Raw genomic sequence first — 26,024 nt, 5'->3', positions numbered from 1 at the left:
TGTCACATCAAGCCACTGCAGTGTCCCAGCCACAACTTTGAACAGAAAGAAACTAGGAAATAGGTGGAAAGGATAACCAAAAATAAACACAGACACCAAAGAAAGGAATACATGATGAAAATATTTAACACGCATAACTGAAATCCCAGAAGAAATGAGATAAGAAGTATCTGAAGAAAATGGATGACACTGTCCAAAGCTCACGAAAGATCAGGGCAGAGAAAAGAAGCCCAAAGAATTCCAAGCAGGATGAAGTATTTAGCATGAAGCTAAGGTAGAGAAGGGATCTTATCATAAATATCTGATAATGTGCTTTTGTCTAATGGAATAAAATTCACTGAAATCCAGGAAAAGAGTCACAAAGTTACTGAGAAAAGTGACTACCTTTTATGGCAAAGGAAGGATAACACAGAGGTAGAAGCACAAAGCCCAGTAATACACAAGCCCAGGGATTATGCAGAGTGTGTACCATGGTGGAGGAGGGACTGAGGGAATTACTCAGGCCATCTTAGAATTCCACTTTCCACAAGCTGTGTGGAGATTCCTCAGCCTACTAAAGATAGAGCTTCCATATGATCCAGCAATTCCACTCCTAGGTATTTACCCAAAGGACACAGAAACATCAATTCCAAAGAGCACCTGCACCCCTATGTTTACAGCAGCACTATTTACAATAGCTAAGCTTTGGAAACAACCCAAATGCCCAAAAATAGATGACTGGATCAAGAAGATGTGGTACATATACACCATGGAATATTACTCAGCATTCAAAAAAGATAAACACATGCAATTTGCAGCAACATGGATGGCGCTGGAAGGGATCATGCTCAGCGAAATAAGCCAGAAAGAAAAAGAAAAACACCGGATGGTCTCAATCATAGCAGGAATCTAGAAAACCAAAATAAGGGACCAGGAAAAAGAATAACTATGAGAAAGAAAAAATCAAAATCAACAAACAACTATGAACCAGAAACAATTCTATGGGGAACATAAAAATAAAAAAAAAAAAAAAAAGATTTCCACTTTCCACATAAGGTAATTTATCAAATATTTAAGGCAGACAATACAAATTCTATCCAAACTCTTCCAGAAAAATGTGGAGGGTAGAATTCTTCCCAACTCATTCTATGAAGCCAACATTACTCTGATACCCAAATTAAGAAGCCATTATAGGAAAACTAGAGATCAAACTCCTTCATAAACTAAGATGCAAAAATACAAACAGGAATGCTGACAGCTTGTAAACTGTAATACTAATATTGGAGTGTCAAAAATACCCACTTTATATAAGGCTGGATAGTTGTGATTTGCATGCAATGGAATATAATAGCAATGGAGCTGGATGAACCACAACTACTTCAAAAACAGACTAGTCTCACCATGATAATAATAACTAAAAAAAAAAAATCAAACATTCAAACACTGAATTCTTTAATTTATATTAACTTTAAAAATAGGTTATAAATTATTAGAATGAGGGAGAGTGATTTCTTTTGGAAATGGGAGAAAATATTTAGGGGAGGGGAATGTTTTTCTGCAGCAAATTAAATTTTTTTTATTAAATCATTTAAAAATGGATAAAGTGGATGATACACAGGTAAGTCACTGTCAGGGACTGGGGATGGAGGGACAGATGACTAGAAAAAGGTAAAAGGGAATTCGGGGGGCTGATGGAACTGTTCTCTATATTGATTGTGGTGGAAGTCAAGACTACTATATGCTTTTAACGAAACTTATGGAACGACACGTCAGAAAGAATGGATTTTGTTGTGAACTATACGTCACTGAAAATTACAATTGAGATATGAAAATTATGAATTAATCTTACTTTTCATGTAAGCAAAAAGTAAATAATCTGCAGTGTTGGAATGTGCTTTTTCTATTGATTAGATGAGAAATATAATGGTTTGAAAATGGATGGATCTTGAAGTGATTATACTCAGTGCAAAAAGTTAGAAAGTGAAAGCCAGTCGCTGGATGATTTCACTAATTTGTGGAATATAACTAAAGAACGTACTAGCAAAGCGCAGCAAAAATAATTCTTTCACTGTGAAAAATATACTGGTTACCATATGGAATGGGGCGGGGGAGAGGAAGAATAAGGGGTAGAAGAAGACTGGGCATTGCTAGAGCATCTTGGTGGAGAGTGAGCGAGGCATGTGCATATATGGAGGTGTGAAAATGTAACCCCTCAAAGTTACATGGATATGCAAACAATTGACAAGTTAATTAGAAAAAAAATTAATGGACTGTAAAATATTTACTGCAAAATATTTCCTTGTCTGTATACATTGAAACGTGTGAAATTAAAATGAAGAAAATTTGGGGAAAACAAATAATGTTCACTTTCATTGTGCTAAAAAAAAATAAATTAAAAATAAATAAACTTTTAGACTATGAGACCAATTCGTGACTACCAGAGGGAAGGGGAGAGAGAGTTTGGATAAAGAGGTACAAAGGGTCAATTATATGGTGATAGAGTTGGACTTTCAGTGATGAACTTAATATAATATATACTAAAACTAATAAAATGTTGTAACGCAATGTTATTTTAATTTTTTAACGTTTTTACTTTACATAATTTATTTTATTTTAGTGGTTAAACAAGGGGGATGGGAATTGTATGGGGACTAGAACCAAGATGAAAATGCATACATTGTGCAAAAATGAAAAATGATGTAAAAATATATATAAAATAAAATTTAAAAAATTAAAAAAATTGCAACTTCAATTTAAAAAGAGACAGAGACAGAGAGACAGCAGGAGGGAGAGAGGAAGACAGAAAGGCCATTATGTGAGGTGATGGATAGGGTAATTAGTTTGGTGATCACAAGGTATATCTGTAGCAAAACATTACATTGGAAACCTAAATGTATACAATTCCTATTTGTCAATGATACCTCAGTGAAGTTGGGGAGAAAGCATAAATAAAGAAATTAATTAAAAAATTTTTTTTACAATTAAATGTTGAAATAAGGAATCTATGTTATGTGCTTGATATTCACATATAGCATAACATAAAAACAGCCACAAGCTATGGGTAATTCTTTTTACCATTTATATATTCAAGAAAGCACTGAGGACAACTAAAGGTGAAACAATTATTTTTAGAAACAAAGTAGAAGCTTTGTTAATTTCAGTTAAGAAATTCTACTTCTTATTAAGTCTTATCTTTATTATATTTTCCATGTCAGCTGATGAATCTAGAAACAGATGGAGGCCTAGGAAGGAGCTAAACCTGGTTTGCTCAGACAGTAAAGGCTGAAAAGCCAGCTAAGTATGTTGACCCCAACATCTTGTTTGAAACTTGGTGGTCATTAATGAATCTTAAAATTTTTGTTCAGTGCTTTACAGCGTTTTTCTGTGACAGTGATTTAATTATGAGGATTTGTGATATACGAGTAAGATTATCTGTCATCATTGTATTCTTTAAAATCTTACTTTGATGAGATGTGAATTTGTTAATACTGGCGCTTTCAGACCCCACCCCTAAATCCGGTTCTAAGAAAAAACATATTAACCTGGTTGTAATTGAATGAAAATAAATAAAAATACTTGTTGAAGACTGTTAACTTCTAGGGTAATATAGGAGAGTTTGTCTTAACTGGCTATCAAACTTTACCATATTTACTTAAAATCATCTTACTCTACTGTATCTATGACTAAGTAAGGATGAAACTAAATTAAGATTCATTATGAAATCAATACACACTTGAAATAGGTGATGGATGGATAGCTGGATGGATGGATGGATGGATGGATGGATGGACGGGTGGACAGATGGATGGACAGCAAGTAGGAAAACCATCACTCCCGCCCCCAATAAGTAATAAAGAATGAAATGGTCTCTTAAAATGCAGGTTGTATATGAAGCCTCCTTTGACCAAAACTTTCAGTTAAACTGTTGCCTCATTTTGGGCCTCCCGGGTGACACAGGGGTTAAAGTCTTAGAGCTATCAAGCTAACGCCAGCCACTGGGGCCTGAGTTCAATCCCAGGTGGGGGAGCTAACACACATGGCACAGCAGACTTCTCCTATCTTGCCCGCTGCTCCCCTCAGCAGTGTATTTCAGTAGATCTGCCTGTTCTGCTCCCTACTGTGTCTCTGGTGAATCCTCTCACCTGCCCCCGGTCTCCAGCCCTCTGGCCTAGACCCCAGTTCTTGTATACATAAATAAAGAAAAATAAACCTTAAAAAAAGGTGTCATTTTGAAACAATGGATTTATCTTATAAACACAGGTAACTACTAGATGCCAATATCAACTGAACTTAACTTCAAAAGAAGGAAAAGGTGATATTTTAGCTGCCTAAGATCACTAATCTCATATAAAGTTTCCCCCTACTTCTGACGTCAACTCGGAAAATTCCCATATTTTCTAACAAAAGCGTTATTCCATGAGCACGCTGTGTGAAGGTGGGCAACGCAGCTGCCTTATGATACCTTACGAGACGTGTGCCTTACCACTTGAGCTGGAACTTGTTCCATTTTTGCAGCAGGAGTTCCTGGTCTTGGGTAAAACTGGTTAATAAAGAGGCTTGGAAATTTGTACTCTTCAACCAGTTTCACTGTTTCTTGAAAATCTTGATCTGTTTCTCCAGGAAAACCACAGATAATATCTGTAGCAATAGTTATTCCAGGAACTCTAGAAAATAAAACAAGACAAAAATGTAAAAAGCTGACTACCATCCATAATTATCCTATTTCCCAGACATTTAAAATTCCATTACTCTTTTTTAAATTAAATTATATTTTTAGGGAAGGGACATTTACAAAGAGCTTTAGAGAACCCTCAATAGCAAAAGTTTATGAAAATAGTAGCCCCCTGTCATCCTTAAGAGCTATCCATTTCATTTCTTTAGAAGTCTCTTTCTCCTTCTATATTTTAAAGTAGATGGTTATTCTGCTACATTGAGAGTAACTGAATTTTTAGGCACTATTTTCTAATTTTCTAAGTGATTATCAAAATTACATTTAAAATTCATTAAAAAACATGCTTTTACAGGAAGTTGTAGATAAAAGACAAATCTCTGACTTTTCTAGACTTATCAAGCATGTGGAATTAAAAAAAAGTCAATAACCTCAATTGACAAACTTTTACATTTGAATTATAACTATTTCTGAGCAAAACAATTTTACAACTAAAAATAAAAACAATGGATCACAGCAGACATAACTGGGAAGAGTTCATCTCTATTAGGAAAATCAAAGAAAAATCTTAGAAACTTCCTGTGCAACACTACATAAACAAAGACAATTGGTTATTGTCCTAGCTCTGAATGGGAGTGAAGCTGGCACTAGATTATGGGTTATTCCCTAAGGAAAGTACCTTACTGACTGCCACTCCCCAAACCCCTAACTCTCTTGACACATTGTGGCTGAGTTCAGTATTATGCAACACCTGATTACTTTGGCCTTAAGGTTCACAGTTAAAAAGACAGACCTTTACAGGAGACATAATAATGTTCAGAAACGGGGTGTTCAATGTTTGGGTATGTTTGAAAAATCTACATAAAAAGTTGACTGCTATCAGGGGAGGTTGGAAACAGGTCAGTATGATTTAGTAAAGAATCTAAGTTAGTCAACACTGAAAAGTAAAAGCAATTTAATTGATTTCCAAGTATTTAAGAAAATAAATTGCTTATAAAATGTTTTTAAATAAATTGCACTTTACTGGTTGATGAGGCTCATCTATACATTACTTTTATGTGTGCAAATGATGCTACTTAAGTTTTTAAAAATAATTAGACTTCTTAGAAGAAACAGCTAAAATTTCAATTTTACACTGTTAATATACCTAGTAAATAATTCTCTTCAGTATAAGAGAAAATCAAAGAGGTTTTGAAGTGAATCAAATTCTAAATTAACAGCATATGACTAAAGAAGCTCTAAGGAAATTATAAAGGGTGTAAGTCAGAATACTAATCCAAATATTTAAGATGCTAATTTTAAGCAAATGCTGTTTTTGAGAAGCTGTGAATTTTCAAATATACTAAAATTTTTTAAAATTATCATTTCTACATATTTATCAAAAAAGTAACGTCTATTACTACTAGGTATTATGAGTTTTGAAATTTCAAAAGCCTTCCATATTTATGTTTTCAACATTTTAGGAAATAATTCTGAAAGCAATATGAAAATGTTCAACTAATTTCAACAACAGAAAAATTCTAACCCATTATTTGATGACTTATACAAGTTATTTACTGCAAAATAGGTTCATGAAATAACTTGCGAATGGAATTTATGAGAAAGATTCCAATTACACATCTGTTTCAGCAGAAGCAGTGTTATACTATATTGAGTTATGAAAATCAGAAGCATGTGAAGAGAGTACAGTCAACTTGCAAGGCCTTGATAATGACTTGTGAAATCGCTACATATTTTATTTTAATATTTTTGTAAAGATTTATTTATTTATGTGTACAAGAGCTGGGGCACAGGCCAGAGATGCGGGGGGTGAGAGGATTCACCAGGGACAGAGTGGGGAACAGAACAGGCAGACTGAAATATACTCAGCGGGTGAGACAGGAGAGGTCTGCCTCACCATGTGGGTTGCTCCCTGGACAGCCAGGGATCAAACTCGTGCTGCAGAGGCTGCGATTACTTCATAGTACGGTGCTTAACCCCTAGAGCCAGCAGGGAGACCTGCTACATATTTTAAGACTTATTTTTCTTAAATAAAAATACACACATGCACACATACCATATTATATTTCAAATACCATTTAAAATTTTGTTCTTTAATTCACCTCAAGATTTTCATTTGCAATTTTGTATCTTACTAGGCAAAATATAAAAACAAATAATCCATTTTTACTTTTTATATCAATAAATTATGAACTTAAAAATCCACATGTGAAAAAGTAAGACTAACACACATGCTATTTATCTCAAAAGAAAAGAATAAAAATGATCAACCAAGGCATCAAACCCTTTAAAATTCTTGGGCATAAATAATATGTGATTAAAAGAAACATTCTTTAGTTCTGTGGAGATCAATCACTCAGTACTTTCAGGAAAAGTACACTGGAGGTAGGGAAGGAAAAAATCTCTCTAGCTGAAATCAAAATGAAAACATAATGTAAGTAAATATATGGGATGCAGCTCAACAGTGCTTAGAAGGAAATTTATGAACTTAAATATTTGTGTTACAAAGATGTAAACTCAATAAACTAAGTTTTTACTACGGGGTGGGGGGCAAATGAAACTCAAAGCAAGATACAGAAAGGAAATAATAGAGAAAAGAGAAGAAATCATGAAATAGGAAATTAAAAAAAGATTAAAAAATAAAATAAATAAAGATTTAAAAAATAAAAATATAAAGAGAAAAAAGATGAAAAAATCTAAGATATATTTATTTTTTAATAACTTATTTATATATATTTTACATCATTGTTCATTTTTCACAATGTTTGCTTTCTTTTCTCAGGCATAGTCCCCACATATTTCCACCACCAGTTCACTGTTGCACCATCACCATAGTTCCATGTGCTCTCTCGCCCTTATTTTAATCCCTTTCCCTCCCCTCCCCTGCAGAATATCTCTGATTTATAGTTGTCTGTGTATTTTTGTTTTGTTATTTTGTGTTTTGATCTCTTGTTTGGTTCCCCTATATTTCTATAAGTGAAACCATCTGATATTTTTCTTTTTCCTTCTGACTTATTTCACTGAGCAAAATCCCTTCTAGCTCCATCCATGTTGCTGCAAATGGCATGAGTTTCTCTTTTCTGATTGCTGAATAGTATTCCATTGTGTATATTTTGCACATCTTCTTGATCCAATCATCTATTTTTGGGCATTTGGGTTGAGTCCAAGTCTTGTCTATTATAAATAGTGTTGCAATAAACATAGGGGTGCAGGTATCATCTTGAATTAATGTTTTTGTGTCTTTTGGGTAGATGCCTAGGAGTGGAATTGCTGGGTCATATGGGAGCTCCATTTTTAGTAGTCTGAGGAACCTCCAGACTGCTCTCCATAGTGGTTAGACCAGTTTGCATTCTCACAAGCAGTGTAGGAGAATTCCTTTTTTACCACATCCTAGCCGACATTCATTGTTGCTAGGTTTTTTGATATGTGCCATTCTTAGTGGTGTAAGGTGGTACCTCATTGTGGTTTTGATTTGCATTTCCCTGATTATGAAGGATGTTGAATTTATTCATATGCCTGTTGGCCATTTGCATTTCCTCTTTGGAGAAGTGTCTTTTAAGTTCTGCCCATTTTTTGACAGGATTGTTTATTTTTTTTGAGTCATGTGAGTTCTTTATATATCTTTGTGATCAGTCCCTTAAAAGATGTACGTAGTGCAAATATTTTCGCCCAATAAGTAAGGTGTCTCTTTGTTTTGGTTTTTGTCTCTGTTGCTGTACAGAAGCTTTGTATTTATTTATTTTTAAAGATTTGTTTATTTTTATACAAGAACTGGGGTACAGGCCAGATGTGCAGGAGGGTGAGAGGATTCACCAGAGACAGAGCGAGGAATAGAACAGGCAGACTGACTGAAATACACTGCTGAGGGGAGCAGTGGGTGAGACAGGAGAGGTCCACCGCGCCATGTGGGTTGCTCCGCATCCGGCGGGGATTGAACCGGCACTGCAGAGGCTGTGGACAGCTTCACAGCGCTGTACTCAACCTGCTGCGCCACCGGGGAGGCCCCAGAAGCTTTTTAGTTTGATGTAATCCAGCTGTTTACCTTTTCGTTCACTTTCTTTGCTTTGGGGGATGGGTCTTTAGAGATGTTACTGAGATGTATGTCTTGTAGTGTTTTACTTATATTTTCTTCTATATATTTTGTGGTTTCAGGTCTTATGTTCTGTTCTAAAAGATACATTTATTTAAAAATTCATAAATTACTAAACTACTATCTACTCTTAAAAGAAAAAACACAAGAGACCAACTAGAGACCTGAACGAAGAAAATCAGCATACATGTATTAAAAGGATGCTAAGACATCTGATAACAAAAACAAAGCCAACAACCCAGTCAAAAAATGGGCAGGAAAGCTAAGAAGACACTTCTCCAAAATCAGAAATGCAAATGGCCAACAGGTATATGAAAAAACGTTCAACATCACTTATAATTAGGGAATTGCAAATCAAAACCACAATGAGATCCACCTTACATCAGTGAGAATGGCCCATATTAAAAAAAAAAAAAAAAACAAAAACGCACTAGAAATGACAAATGCAAACTGGCCCAGCCACTATGGAAAGCTGTGTGGAGTATCCTCAAAATAGTAAAAATGGATCCATCACATGAACCAGGTATTTCACTCCTCGGAATCTATTCAAAGGTCACAAAACCACTAATTTGAAAGGAAACCTGCGCTCCTATGTTTATTGCAGCATAGTTAGCTATTTACAATAGCAAAGATATGGAAACAACTTAAATGCCCCAAAACAGATGAATGGATCAGGAAGATGTGGTATATATATCCAGAATGGAAAACTATTCAGTGATCAAAAAAAGATAAAATGACATTTACAGCAACATGGATGGAACTAGAAGGGATTATGCTCAGTGAAACAAGTCAGAAGGAAAATGAAAGGTATTGGATGGGTTTCACTTATAGATGGAATACAGGGAAATGAAGAAAGGTTCAGGAAAAAGATGAAACTTTCAGGTAAACCACAGATCTGAGATATACAACAGGAGAAGGGGAGGAAAAGGGACACGGGTGCTGAGGTGATGGTTCACGGGTGCTATGGTGGTGGGAGAATTATGGAGACTACACCTGACGGAAGAAATAAAATATTGCACAAAAATTAACAAAGTTCTATGAAAATAAAAAAATAAAGTTTAAAAAATAAAAGGATGCAAAGAGTGAGTACAAAATGAACAATGGTGTGCAGCAAATGAAAGAGATAACATGGGCAAATTTTGTAAAAGATATAAATTATAAGAACTTATTCAAAAAGGAACATAAGTAGGGACCTTCCTGGTGGCGCAAGGGGTTAAGTCTCAGCACTATGAAGCGATTGACAGCATGAGTTCAATCCCTGGCCAAAAAGGAGCTAACTCACATGCTGCTGCAGACCTCTCCTGTCTTGCCTGCTGCTCCCCTCAGCAGTGTACTTCAGTCAATCCACCTGTTCTGCTCCCCACTCTATCTCTGGTGAATCTTCTAACCCCCAACCCTGCACCTCTGGCTTGCACCCCAGCTGTTGTATGCATAAATAAAATAAATATTAAAAAAAGAAACAAATCGAAATAGCCTTTTCTCTACTACAAAATTTGCATTTATAATTAAGAATCTTGCCACGAAAAGAAAATAACACATAATAGTCCAGGACCAATGGCTTCCCTAGTGAATACTTTCAAACATATGAGAAAGAACCCAATCCTATAGAAACTGTTTCAAAGACAGAGGAGACAAGAATTCATTTTACAATTCCTGTCATAGCTCATATGTAAGCAAAAAAAGAGATTAGAAATATACATATGAACATATGTTCATATACAATATGAACACAGAGACAAAAACTCTTAACAAAATATTAACAAGCTGAAACCAGAAACACATATAAAGGATTTAAAATCATGACCAACTTTTCAATCCCAGTAACGTAAGGTTGGTTTAATATGCAATTGTCAATTATTGTAAGAGGCTACATAAAGGATATAATCCTCAGGATATAATCTTAGTAGACTGAGAAAACTCAATCAACAAACTCAACACACATTCTTGATTTAAAAAAGTGTCAATAAACAAGGAATATATGAAACTACAAAACTATAATATTCATCTATAGTATTATCTGTATTGGTGAAAGGTTGAATGCTTTCTAATAAAATTGGTAACAAGGCACAGATTTCTGTTCTCACTTCTTAAATTATTGGAGGTTGTAGGCAGTGTAGAAAAATAAGATAAAGAAACTAAGAATATAAAGATTAAAAGGAAGAAGTAAATCTTTTTATTTTTGCAGGTGACATGAACTTGCATGTAGAAAATACAAAGAATCTAAATAACCTACAAGAAATTGAGTTCAGCCAAGCTAAAGATCAACATCTAAAAATCATTTGTATTTTTATGTTAATAATGAATGATCTGAAAATAAAATCTAGAAAACAATTGCATTGACAATGGAATAAAAATACTTCAGAATAAATTTGAAAAGCGGCAGCCTGTAAACAGAGATTTTTTTTTTAATATTTGCTAAAATTAAAGAATGGGCCTCCCTGGTGGCACAGGGGATTAAACACCACACTATGAAGCAATCTGAAGCCTCTGCAGCACAAGTTCGATCCCCAGACAGCCAGGGAGAAACCCACATGGTGCCAGCAGACCTCTCCTGTCTCACCCGCTGCTCCCCTCAGCAGTGTATTTCAGTCAATCTGTCTGTTCTGTTCCCCACTCTGTCTCTGGTGGGTCCTCTCACCACACCCCATCTCTGGCCTGTACCCCAGCTCTTGTATGCTTAAAAATAAATAAATAAATCTTTAAAAAAATAAAATTAAAGAATACCTAAATAAATTGAAATATGTATCATTTAATGAATTGGAAGATTTTACTACTGTTAAAATGGAATCAGTCTCTCTAAGAAAATATAGAGTCCACGCTATCAAAATCCCAGTATGCTTTTCAGTGGAAATTGACAACCTGATTCTAAAACTTATGTAGAAATACAAAGGACTTAACTTAGACAAATGCATTTTGACCTGCTCAGTTTCCAACCTGGGCCTGTTCCCCTCCTTAGGCAACCTGGTGGTCCCCTACTCCCAGGAGGTTGCCAGTGTGGACGCCTAATCAGCATAGCTGCTACAACCCAGAACTCTGGGGTTCAAGCAATTCTCCAATCTCAACTTGCAAGTCGCTGGGTCTACAGGCACAGACCACCTGCCCGACTACATTTTGAAAAAGAATAAAATTGGTGATATAAATGAATCTGACTTAAAGACTTACCATAAATGCTGCAGTAATCAAGAAAGTATGGTATGATTATGACAGATCAATGGAATAAGAGAGAAAGTTTAAAAAAAAAAAAGCACCCATACATTTATGGCAAAATTGACAAGGCGATTCAGTGAGGGCAGGAGACAGTATTTTCAATAAATAGTGCTAGACAATCAGATAACAAAGGAAAATAAGCCAAAAAATGAGACCACATGGCAAACTTACCAAAGCTTTACATTATATGCAAAGTAATTAAATAGGAATCATAGATTTAAATTAAAAAAATAGCTAGAATTATTAAACTTCTGGAAGAATGTATGGAAGACAAATCTCTGTGACCTCAAGTTAGGAAAAGATTTTTAGCTATAAAATTGATGCCAAATATACAATCTATTTTAAAAACTGGACAAACTGATAAATTGTTCTTTCTGAACAGACATTAAGAAAATGAACAAACCACAATTTGTTAAAAAAATTTGTGAATCATCTATTTGATAAAAATACTGATATCTGAAATATATTAATAACTCCTAGCTCACTACTAAGAAGAAAAATAATATAACTGTAAAAGGGGCAAAGGATTTTAGCCAACACATCACTAAAGAATGCATATGAATAGCTAATATGAACAGAAAAAGCTGATCACATTATTAGTAATTGTGCTAATACAAGTTAAAACCACGAAAGTTGTCACACATCTATTACAATAGCTGTACTGAAAAAAGACTTAAAAGTAACAGATGTTAATGTGACTGCAGAGAAAATGAAACCCATATCAATTAAAAATGATATGATCACTTTGAAAAACAGTTTGCCAGTTTTACAAAAGGTTAAATATACACTTAACTAAGTGGCTATATAGATTGAAATCCACCCTAGTGAAATTAAAATAAGACTTATATGAGAATTGTTACAGCAGCAATTCTTCATAAAAGCTCCAAGCTGGAGACTGTCCAAATATGTGTCAGCTGATGAATGGATAAACAAAATGTGGCATATCCATATAATGGAAATTTACTTACAAATAAAAGAGAACCAACTACTGATTCCTGCACCAGCATGGAAGGACCTCTGAAAACATGTTTAAGCAAAAGAAGGAAACACAAAGGATTATTTATTGTTTAATTCTACTTATATGAGTTTTCTAGAAGAAGCAAAACTATAGATAGAAGACAGATCAGTTGCCTGGGGCCAGGGTTGGGGGCAGGGATTGATTTCAAATAGACATTAAGAAACTTTGTAGTAACTAAAGCATTCTAAAACTCAACTGTGATAACAACTGCACAATGTGTAAGTATATTAAAATCTTCAAATCTCATACTTGCGTTGGGTATATATTGTACCATGTCTAAATTATACCCACAATAACATGTTTAAAATGAGAAGGGAAAAGCGAAAAACATCTTTCTGAAGACAGACAGGAAGGATCCTGCAACATATTCTTCTAAAATGTCCTAATAGGTAAAAACTTTTGACAGGGTATGGACAAAACATTAACTATGACCAAATAAAGGGAGAAAGCAAAGATAATAAAACCCAAGGTTAAATGATGCTTAAGACATAAAACATCACCAGGACTAGAAGGAGGAAAACATAGACCTAGCTACAAATAAACAATATGCGACAGCAAGAAATCATTCTGCTCATATTGGAAAAGGAAATTTAAGAAACAGCTCAACATATTCAAACTAAGTCAAGAAAATTGTCAACAGCTTCTAAATTTAGTTTCATAATCTTATGAAAAAAATTCTAAAAGGACATGGACTGAAGACAGGAAGGGCACTGAACCATTTCAATAAGAGCTAAAGAGCCATAATGAGTTACTGAGACAAAGAAAGCTTAGTATGGCTTGGGCATTCACCCCTCTATTTTTTTTTGAGAAATTCTTTTTTTTAAAGATTTTTAAAAAATTTATTTATACAAGAACCGGGGTACAGGCCAGATGCGTGGGAGGGTGAGAGGATTCATCAGAGCCAGAGCGGGGAGCAGAACAGGCAGACTGATGAAATACACTGCTGAGGGGAGCAGCAGGAGAGGCAGGAGAGGTCTGCTACGCCATGTGGGACCCTCGCTGGCCTGCTGGGATCGAACCAGCACTGCAGAGGTTGGGGACAGCTTCACAGCGCTGCCCTCAACCGCCTACGCCACGATGGGAGGCCCTCACCCCTCTTCTTTTCAGATAGGTGTCTGGGAGAAAAACCTTACCTTGCATAACTACAGAACTGACTCTAGCTCCATGACACAGGACAAATTACTTAACTTTTCCTGGGCTTCAGTTTCCTTTTCTGTAAAACGGGGATAATAAAAATATTCATAGATTAATGAGTTCATACGTGTACTAATTTTTCAGGACAGTGTCTGCCACTCAGTGCCTGATATGTATTAGTTATTATTACACTAATCCTGTCAGAGGGATGACAACAACTATAATTTATTATACAATGCCAAATTACAGCAATATGCTAGCAATGTACATATTGTCTAATACAACTTCCTTACATGGTAGATTCTATTTTAATCTCTCTAAAAAATGGGGAAAGTATAATTTTGGGTAATAACATTCAGAGATGTTAAATAAATGGCCCGTAGTCATGGAATCACCTCAAAGAAGGATCTGATCTGATACTTTTACACCCTACTCAACCATGTCACTGGGGTGGCACACTGCATTGATAAGCATTGGCTAGTCAAATGTCTTTGGGACTGTATATTTTTTTTAAAGATTTATTTATTCATGCATAGAAGAACCGGGGTAAAGGCCAGATGTATGGGAGGGAGAGAGGATTCACTAGAGCCAGAGTGGGGAACAGAACAGGCAGACTGATGAAATACACTGCTGAGGGGAGCAGCGGGCGAGACAGGAGAGGTCTGCCGCATGATGTGGGCATCTCACTGGCAGGCTGGGATCAAACCTGTGCTGCCGAAGCTGTGGACAGCTTCACGGTGCTGTTGCTCAACTGCCTGCGCCAGCAGGGGAGGCCCTGGGATTCTGTCTTTAAAACAGGGTAACTATGGTCCAAAAAGATTAAATGATTAACCAAGTGTCACCAAGCTAATGGTAAAATAAGAATTCAAACCCAAACCTTTCAACCTGATTGGTGCTCTTTCTACATCCTCTACCCAGGGGAATATAGAGGCATTAAAGACTTAAATGATTAGCTATAAGCTTATTTTTCATAGGAGATCTTAGTCTTGTGTTTGCCATTACTCTCACTCATCAAGAAATAGGAAGATGTGATTACATATCTCTTTACAGATAGCTCAGAGAGACAGAAAGGAAGCAGCAACAGTATCAACAGAATGAAATCTGATTTTAAATCCAGACGGATTTGTGCCCTCAGTTTCTAACCGTGTCATCACACATTACCTTCTTGCTCTGAGCATCACTTCTGTCCCCTACACATGGGGATAATAACGCATCCCTGCCCAAACAAAAGGAAGAGACTCAAGGGAAGGAATGAATAAAATGGATTTACACTAACAAGCGGCACATAGTAGGTGCTTAGCAGATGTCACCTTGTTTTACTGCTCCTTGAGAAATTAACAGAAATGAAGGCTAAAACTGCACCAACCACCTGAATCCGGGCTCCTCTCCTTCCTACACATACGGTCTATATTTCTGCTCATATTTCTTATGCATCTGGTGTTGTAGATAAGTATTAGCAGAAAATTATTGAAGGAATATGTAATCAGAACATACAAGCCACTTAAATACAGTTTACATGACATGATCCGTTCGATCTACTTTATCACACACAAAAATGAGAAGACACTGACATCTGGGGAAGTGAGTTCAGTAGTAAAAGTGCAAGAAACCCTAAAATGCTCTAGATATTAATGATATTTTGGCTGCGGTGCAACCTGAAAAAAAAGCCCAAAAGTATGTTTTGAATTATACTAGCATTTACTCGGTTTCTGGGAATTTAATTATTTCAAAACTGACTGTACAAATAAAAACCGGTCAATACAAGTTGAAAACCAAAAATAAAACTCAACAAACATCAACAAAATAAAAATAGCTCAGACAAGTTTTCACTTGAAAGTAATTGACCTAAGTAACAGTTACGTAGACAATTTTCTCTTCAGTAAAATTTGAACCAATGATTAAATATCTGTGGGTCCATCTACTTGTCTTACTGTCTGTTCTTCCATCCCTCTCCCTAACCCCTCTAGCTAGGGCAGTAGCTCTTTAAGCACCTAGAATCACTCTCCCACTGTATACTCGTGAATGGGTGCTGTGTATGTCCAGTCTACATTTCAGATGGCCATGCTCACAATGAATAAAGATGACAGAAATGCAAAATAAAAGAACTGTTGATGCCAACACAGCCCTTTATGTCATTCTTGGGTTTCTCTTCTTGCAGTCTGCAGACTTGTCAATGTTGTGTGTAAAATTATATGTTTATTTTTCAGGAGGAAGTAAGCATAGTGTCTTCTGATTCTTGTTGGGGCCCTGGTGGTGTGAAAGTACACATTTGTAGAGGTCTGAACCTGTAAACCCCAGAGCAGATACAAAGATGAATACCTACTTCTCCTCAATAAGGAGGGAAAGGCTTCTGTGAATGAAATATTTCTGTGGAAGCTTTGGATCAACCAAAAAATACTAGGAAAAATGGATAATAGGTATAACCTTTGACCTATTGACAGTCTGAGTATTATAATTTTTTTTTTTTTTTAACAGAGAAGGTAATGGAAACTAAAGTGAATGAAATAACCATTTTGCAGGGGTAGATTTAAGTAGAAACTATAAACTGGGCCATGTGATATTGTTTGTGATCAGGTTATCAATTTCATCACGTTTGACCTCGTAGAAAGTCAGTAAAATAAAATAGGTGCCACTCTTTCAATTTTATTACTTTGGAGATGATGAAGACTGTGGTACTCTTACTATCTCTTATGTATGGTGATGCTGGGTCTACACACCTAAAAAGTATCTTCAATTCCTTAGGTAGTCAGCTTCCTGTTAGCTCCTGAGGTAGGGGATGTAGGCAGATGATCAGGAGGCAGGGGCAGGGAGTAGCCTCTGTGTTTCTGGAAGTGATTACTTCTTGCTTTTGTGGCAGAAAAGCTTGGATCTGTGTTCCAGAAAAACCACCTCTTCTCTTTAGTTCCCTAGCCCTACTGGCAATAACTGCTTCCTGTGCTCTCTGGTTACCTCATCTCTCAATCTTTGCTTTTCCCATCTTCCAACATCTATGTAATAAATTCCCTATATTAAATATCCTCTGGTACAAACACCTAAGCATAGCTTCTCTTCCAACAGGACCCTGATCACCATGACCAAATTCACAAATGTGCATGTGCTAGTACCTTAATGAAGTGACATTTACACAGACCACTTTCCCTTAAGATAAAGTGATAAAATTGGAAACAAGTGGTAGAAAGACAGGTTAAGGAAAATCTCAACCCTGTTTGTTTGGAAATTGAATACAATAAGAATATAAATGCATTCCTATAAGTGACTAGCTGTGATTTTTTTCTAAGGAGAAATCGTGAAATATCTGACCGCTAGAGAACAGTTTAAGTGTACCTGTTTGAAGAAACTGTTTTCAAATATTGGCTAAAATCGACACACTAATGTACAATTCATGTATTAATTATACATGATACTTGCAATCAGATAACTTTTTAGAGGCCCCTCATCAAGAAAAATTTATTAGCGATTAGTTTTTTTAATTTTGCTCACTCTCAAAAGTCATAGATCTGCTTTCAATAAGCTAAAAAAAAAAAAAACAGATGATTTATTTAAGTTTAAATGTTACAATTTTATTTTTTTGATGTAAAAAAGATAATATGTATGAGACAAGGAAAAAAAGAAGCATGTGGATAAAATGACAAACGATCTGCTAAACCTTGCAAATTTTTGACTATTCTAAGAAATCTGAATTCCAAGTGGTGAAACAAAAATAACCATTTAATACAGTATGTGGTAAAAATTGATCAAGTATATGGGAAAGATGTTTCTGAAGCTCAGAACAAAAAGCAGCCGTCAAAGAGGCCAAAAATAGAGGGCCAAGTAGACACAGACGACACCAAGGAATTTTGTGTCATCCATCACATTTCTAAATCTGGTTTAAATCCAGAATATACAGTTTGGCTTCAAGCAAAAATCAAATGCCTCATCACTATAAGCTAAAAATTAAATAAATACTATGCTAAATAAGTTTTTTATCCCATAGTACTATGCTTGTATTCTATTGCAAATATTTTGGAATAAGCACAAAACCTTAACAAAGACCCAAGATATTGCTTTAAAAATTAAAAGTAAGTATACTGGATAATATTGTTATAATATTTAAAAGGAACTATATTAAATTTCACAGAAATTTTATACATCTGTTATTAAAATCATTTTATGATATTGCTGGTTAAAGTGAAGGTATTTACTATCTACGTACTGTTAACACAATTCTTATATGAGTTTTTCCGTTTCTATGGTAACATGAATTATAAGGTTCAATGAAGCCAGATTCAGTAATGTGTATTTTTCTGTTATTCAAGGTGAAAAGGAAATGAAACATTTCTAACATTCATAAACTGCAGCAAATGTCTGAATTCCATTTAGAGATAAGACGATAATTACTAAAGTAATTAGAATTCTTCCTGGATGGAATTATTTTGCACACAGTGGAAATTTAGATTTGGGAATGAAAGCAGGGGCCAGAGTATATTCAGCATCAGTAATTAATTACAACCAAAACCAATATGCCATCCTGATACCATGGGATAGACTATACCTTCTTCTGTCTGCTTCTGACTATAATATGAAAACTTGTTCCCCACCCCCATCCCTTAAATCAGAAAGATAAAGTGGGTGAAATCATTTTATTCAAGAGAAAATCCAATTACAGAAATAATCAACTTTTCCCTCTTGCTTTATTTTTTTCATATTTGAAAGGGCATTCATATTAGCAGAACCAATTAAATGAATATCAGGACAGGGCAAAAACTACAAAGTTGGGTAAGCGTCTTAAATCTCTTAAAATTAAACTTTGAAAAAAACCCACTTATTGAAATTTTAGAGATTCAAACCTAAATCATAATATTCTTTAATGGTGACTAAACATCAGGTCTCAGGAAGGAGAATTTATAAAATTATACAGTCAAAATGCAGTTGCCTGTAATACCCAGTCCACTGTAAATAAGAAATTAGGTCAATTTTTACATTTTAATGGAGATGTTGTCATCATCAAGAAATGGCATGCAGAGCTATTACATTGCAACCCTTATATCATCCTAAAATGCAATTTGTACAGAATCATTCTAAATAATACTGAGAAAAAATAAATACACAGAGAGAGACAGAGAGAGATAGAGTGTGTGTGTGTGTGTGTGTGTGTGTGTGTGTGTGTGTACACCAGAGCCACCAAATGGAAACACAGGAGAATTATTCACAATTATTTGTTACTCCATATTAGCTGGACTATTGTTTAAATTCAGTTTACACTAAAAGTAAGGATTGGCTAACTATGGTTCATTGGCCAAATTCAGCCACTGACTATCCTATAAAATTAAATTTTATTGGCACATAGCTACATCCAGTCACATATTATCTATGGCTACTCTGGTTACAAGAGCAGGGTTGAAAAACTGTGACAACTGCAACAGAGACTATATGATCCACAAAGGCAAAAATAATCATTATCTGTAGAGATTCTAACCAACCAGGCACAAGAGTCTGATTTTTGATATTTCCAGGGACACTCCAGGGTGAGTCTGAGCAGAAAGTAGGTATATGATATGTCCTCTGAAATGTAGTCCTAATCAATTTCTCCACTAACACAATTCAACCTAGAATACTTCCTTCCAGTGCAATCTTGGTCCAGTCTAGAGGCATCCGCCCATCTGATCCATACCCTGTGGCCCACCTCCTGATGACATCTTTCTTGATTTTCTCTATGCATCTCGACTCATTCACAGTCCTTCCTTTTTTTTTTTTTTAAAGATTTTATTTATTTATGCACACAAGAACTGGGGTACAGGCTAGAGGTGTGAAGGATGAGAGGATTCACCAGAGACAGAGTGGGGAACAGAACAGGCAGATCGACTGAAATACACTGCTGAGGGGAGCAGCGGGTGAGACAGGAAAGGTCTGCTGTGCCATGTGGGTCTCCTCCCCGGCTGGGGATTGAACGCGTGCTGCAGTGGCTGTGGTTAGCTTCATAGGTTGTGTCTTAACCCCTTGCGCCACCAGGGAGGCCCCACAGTCCTTCCTTTATATACCTCTGGGCCAACCCTCTTATGAGCTGCCTGATGCCTCTCCTATCAGTTTTCTTGTCTCATGACTTCTAGTAAACCATAACTACCTGGTGGACAAGGATGGAGTCAATTCTTCTACTCTGTAGCAACCATGGCATCAGCTTCACATAATGGCACACATTAACTTAAAAGATGATGGGGAGGGGAGAAATTGGAAAAAAAACCAGCAATGATTTAATGACCTTCATAAGGCAAGTAGATTTACTCCTACCTAGTAGTGATTTATTTCTGTTTTGACTAATAACAATCTCAGTCTTTTATTTGAAAGTCCTAGGAGTGAATTTCCAGTCTTCAACTGGCAGGAGATGAGAGGATGATGATTCGTGGGGCTTTATAAGTAACATGTGTCTCTTTGGGGAAAATGCCTAAGAACCATCATTTCTCAAAGGAGCATTAAATATACATATATAAAACATTATATATATATTATAATATATTGCTTTATTTTTTTCATATTTGAAAGGGCATTCATATTAGCAAAACCCATTAAATGAATATCAGGACAGGGCAAAAACTACAAAGTTGGGTAAGCGTCTTAAATCTCTTAAAATTAAACTTTGGAAAAAAACCCATTTATTGAAATTTTAGAGACTCAAACCTAAATCATAATATTCTTTAATGGTGACTAAACATCAACTAATATATATATATATATTAGTTAACTAACGGCTGTTTCACCTTAAATTCCTAATTCTAGGAATAATTAAAACAGACACACAGAGCTTATTTCAAATGAGCTGATTTGCAACTTTCTTTTTAAAATTCAGGGGGAGAGAGTTCAAGATGGAATCTATAAGGTTGAAACAATATTTATGAGACTCCGGAGTTTCTGCTCTAATTCTATGTTACAGTTTGGAAGGTAGTGCATCCTATCATTCAGAGACTGTTTATTAACTGGATGCTACATTCTCGGCAGAGTCCTCAATAATCAGCATCTACAAGGGCTGCCGGGGCAGAGAGGCAGCAGGTGGCCAAGAGTCCTCTCCACACAAAAATCACATGAAATGTGTCTGTTCGTTAGACACTGTAGCTGTTATGTGAAGGGCCTGTCACTTTTTATGACACTTCCTGTTGGATCCCCATTTGGTCCAAATCTCTCCCTCCTAAAGGGCAATTCTGCTCTGTCTCATGCCACGCCTGGCTGGTCCATCAGCTGCGTCGCTTCCCAACCCTCCACAACCACAAGCATTGCTTGAGACATGCTTCACCGACCCCTGAAACTCTCCGAAGCTCTTCCTGATTTCAAGTAACCCACTGCAGCTCAGGCCACAACAGCTCTCTGGAGGCAGTGTGCTTGCCACATACCTGGTTCCACAGTGCTAGGAAGCTAGGTGTTGCTTTGATGCTGGTAGTAGCTGCTCCTAAATCAAGAAATATTTTGAAGCCCAAGAACATAGGCATTATGGTAGGGAACATCGAAACACTCCAACAATCCCCAAAGTCTTTGCATAGGGAAGAAACAGACATGAACTAATCATATACGAACCAGTTCACTATTAGGCTGATAATGGAGCATCTTCTGATACTCTCCTTTCTGAATTTTATTGAGCACTTACTTTGGGTCAGGCATTCTTTATATATTGACTCATTTGATCCTCAAGCAGTTCATGAGAGAGGTAGTATCTCCCTCGTTTTATAGATGTGGCAGTGGAAGCACAGAGTGATTAAGTAACTGGCTTAAGGTCACACAGCAAAAAAGCAGTAGAGTCTGAATAGAAATTCAACTTGTTTTCAGAGTTTCATCTCAAATGACCAACTGCCTCCCACAGATGGAAGGCGGTGACTATCTAATAGTGCCAGATACATTTATTCCAAAAGTCCTCCTTTCTTAGTAATTGTCAGGTGTTTTCGTAGAATGACTTGTCTGAGTTGCATCCAGAAGCAGGAGCTCCATTTGATGACCCCAGAACTACTCAGGAACAAAAATACCCACTTAACATTATCTTCTCATTCATTCCTCAGTTACTGGATTTTTACTCTCATGTTATAAAATAAGGACACTGAGAATTAGGTCACTTGTGCAGGGTTACAGGGAAACTGAACAGTAAGAAGGTCTGGGATTTGGTTTTCCGACTGCTAGTGCTTATCCTAGCCAAGGAAAAGAATGTAGGAAAAAAAAAATCCCCACCAGATATCATATCTGCGCCAGTAGCCAACAAAAAGTTATTCATGAACTCTCAGATTTTTATCACACACATTTTCAGTGGTGCCAAAATGAGAGAAAAAGGACCTTATGAGACTAGAACCATTAATAGACATAACTAGCCCTTGGCTCAGGGACATAGTGAGAAAAAAAATCTTGTTAATTTTTAACACTTCACATCATGTCCCCAATCACGCAAAGTCTAGAAAGCAGCATTCATTACATCATGTTTTGAGCAAAAGAATCTGAAGAATATTTAGATAACTACAGTGGTGTTTCATTCCAAGTCCTGGACGGCTGCTAGTCTGGTACAAAAACCAAACCATCTCTGACTTTCATATAATTCAGACTGAACTAAGGATTAGACTGACCAATAAAGGCCCCCATCCTGCTATTCCTCCTTCTGTGTTATTTCACAGACATCAAAATAACCCTCTGAGAAGGAAGGGATGATACGCCTACTTTGCAGTAATTCAGTGGGAAGAAGTATTTACATAGAAGACTCAGGATTTCAACAGTAACTAGTGGCTCTTTGAATAAAGCAGCTGAACTGACAGCCTCGGCAAAAGGGTTTTGTGCTAGGATATTACCCAAAAAAAAAAAAAAAAAAAAAAAAAAGTCAGGGGGCCTCCCCTGGAGGTGCAGGCGGTTGAGCTCAGTGCTGTGAAACTGTCCACAGCCTCTGCAGCCGGTTCAATCCCGGCTGGCCGGCGAGGGTCCCATGTGGCATGGCAGACCTCTCGTGTCTCGCCCGCTGCTCCCCTCAGCAGTGTATTTCGTGAGTCTGCCTGTTCTGTTCCCCACTCTGTCTCTGGTGGATCCTTTCACCCTCCCACACATCTGGTCTGTACCCCAGTTCTTGTATAAATAAATAAATAAATCTTTGGAAAAAAAGTCAAGGAGAAAAATTGTCTGTGATCAGCAATGTGAACAAGTTGGTGCCTGTGCCTATTCGATGGGCATAGAGGTGGTAAGTCTATTAGATGAAAGCCCGAATTAAAGACAATCTAATTCAATTCAACCAGTGATCACTGAATACCTACAACTAAGGGGCCAAGGCAGAGAAACAGCACACTCGTGTGATATCGCCAGCCAACAGGGCTGGTATACAGTGATGTGATCCCTGTGCCAGGCTTCATACAATACAAGGGAGCAGGCTGAGGTAAGGAGGGTGGGTTTAGAGTAAATGGGATTATGAACTTCAGAGAAGATGAAATAAGTGCTAGCACAGGGTAGGGGAAAGGCACAGGAAGAAGTGGAGGTGTGTGGACATGACAAGGTATAAAGAGTCCTAGTTTGCAACCTCATAATGTGAAATCTGTTAAAATTAACTGAGAGGTGACATCACGAGAATTTATATTTCACTGTAATCTATATGTGTTGCTCCAATTATAGCTAACACTTCTTTTAGCAAACAGCTTTAACAAAATCAATCTGATTCAAAAAGCAAATGAAGAAACCCCACATGGTAAAACACAACTAATAACCAGCTCATAGTCAAAGGTGCAAGACTCAGGGCCACAGGGTCAATGACAAGAACTTCTCCTGCACGGTGGATTCCTCCTAAGACAAAGTCACATTCTCCAGGTAGCTTCAGATAAGAACTGTTTTGAGTTGCATGATGATGCTTTTATAAAATGTGGACATAAACAAACTGAACATAACACAAAGACACAAGAAAATGACTGGCAGAGCAAGATGCAAGGCACAAGCTATCATTAAGATGAGCGAAGAGAATAATATCCAGAGGTAGGGGAAGAGAGTAATATCCGGAGGTAGGCAAGCACAGAGACAAGTGGTGAAGACATGCAGGTAGGGCACATCACTAAATGAGTCCAAACTGCTTTACAAAAGGAGGGAAGGGCAGTCTTGGAAGTATCCCGAAGAGTGCTGTCTAGGAAGGATCCCCAAGGACTCTGAGAACAGAATGCATAAAGAACCACTGTCACACAGATTTTGGCTGGGGGGAGCTGAAAGAAGTTCAAATGCTGATCAAGTTCACCTCCCTACTGAATTTTTTTTTTTTAATATGGATGCAAGAGTCAATTTGTGCTTTGATGACTTCACAAGGAAAATTCAGGATTACCAAGCAAGTTGATAACCAATTTAATCAACAATGAATTTTATCATTATCCTAGAAGGAAGACCTGCTATGTCCCAGCCCTATGCTAGATAAAGACAAGATGCTATATATACCTGTCTTAAAACACTTCAATCAGAGATAAGTTAGGGGAACACCAGTAGTAGCAGTACAGCTACTAGATGTAGTAACAGCAAATTCAGTCGTTATGGAAAACATTTATATTGTACTTTGTGCCAGGCACTGTTCAAAATGCCTTCCATAGATTAATTAAGGCTGCTATTAATATTATCTCTGTTTTATAGATAAGGAAATGGAAGCTCAGAAGGTCAAATGATTATCTCAGGTCACGACATTAGTTAACATCAGAACTACGACTTGAATCCTGGCATCTTAGTTCCAAACTCTGAGCTCAGGGCTATACTATCTCCTGGTATGTAACACAAGACACATACATAAGTACTATGTGAGCATTATAAATAAATCCTACAGTAATAAAATACAGAGGGGAGGTAGATGCAAGAAGACTTCAGGAAAGTGACAAAGGAGCTAAAAAGACAGGGAGAATAGGGCAGGGTGCAATCCAATAGGAATAATATGCCAGCAACATCAGTTATTTTAACTTTTCTATAGTACTCACATTCAATAAACAGGTGAAATATTTTCTTTAAGCCAATGTGCAAAAGCACCATCATTTCTACGTACAATCGCCATAAAAAATTAATGATAAGCTGCGTTCTTTTTTGCACACCAAGTCTTTGAAAGCTGATATGTATTTTATACTTACAGCACATCTCAATTTGGAATTGCCAAATTCCACATGCTCAACAGACACGTATGGTCCTCATACTGGACAGCACAGACACAGCAAGAAGGTGAATAAAAATTCTCAATAAAAGAAGAAGCAAGAGCAAAGGTATTCAGGTAGAAAAGAAATAAATAACAGACACCACAGGAGGTGGTGAGCATGAATGGGTGTACTGAACAAGTACACAAGCTAAGAGGGAGGTCAGGACCAGCATGTAGAAGTCTGGCAAAAAAGACTCACCAAAGGTTTTTGTGGGGAGCAACACCTTTAAAGTGTGCGTCAGTAAAGATGGTTCTGGTTATGCCTGGAAGGAAAGTGAGGTCATTTGTCCAGGCGCCTACCAGGGCACCCAGGGTCAACAGAGAGTGCTGGTTGACACCTGCTAAGCTCAAAGTACAGTGAGGGCAGATGCCACTTTACAGCTACTTTTTATCCCCCCTAGATAAACTGGAAAAGTGATAGCAGAGGAGCAGGGACAGGGTGAAAGGTGTCGGTAGTAGAGTAGGTTGGGTAGGAGGTAAGTTTAAAGTTAAAGAAAACCAGGCCTCCCTGGTGGCGCAAGGGGTTAAGCACTGCACTATGAAGCAATCTGCAACCTCTGCAGCACGAGTTCAATTCCCCATCCAGGGAGGAACCCACATGGTGCAGACCTCTCCTGTCTTGCCCTCTGCTCCCCTCAGCAATGTATTTCGTCAGTCTGCCTGTTCTGTTCCCCACTCTGTCTCTGGTGAATCCTCTCATCCTCCGCATCTCTGACCTGTACCCCAGCTCTTATATGCATAAATAAATCTTTAAAAAAACAAAAATAAAGTAAAAGAAAACCAAGAGAACCCCATAATACGT

General features: G+C 36.8%; 1 protein-coding gene across 3 annotated transcripts in view; it reads right to left on the bottom strand.

Annotated features, from left to right (window-relative positions):
• Nucleotides 1–26,024, bottom strand: part of CDKAL1 (CDK5 regulatory subunit associated protein 1 like 1) — a 648,948-nt gene that overhangs the window by 158,897 nt on the left and 464,027 nt on the right. For all 3 annotated transcript variants that reach the window (XM_037518925.2, XM_054698342.1, XM_054698343.1), the window contains exon 11: nt 4,463–4,643. In XM_037518925.2, the coding sequence (XP_037374822.1) occupies nt 4,463–4,643 (181 nt within the window). The remainder of the gene's footprint in view (nt 1–4,462; nt 4,644–26,024) is intronic.

This window comes from Talpa occidentalis, unplaced genomic scaffold (genome assembly GCF_014898055.3).
Source record: "Talpa occidentalis isolate TD23 unplaced genomic scaffold, MPIMG_talOcc4v2.1 talOcc4.2, whole genome shotgun sequence".
NCBI lineage: Eukaryota > Metazoa > Chordata > Mammalia > Eulipotyphla > Talpidae > Talpa > Talpa occidentalis.
Note: the sequence above shows the minus strand (reverse complement) of the source record. Positions and strands in the feature narration are given on the sequence as shown.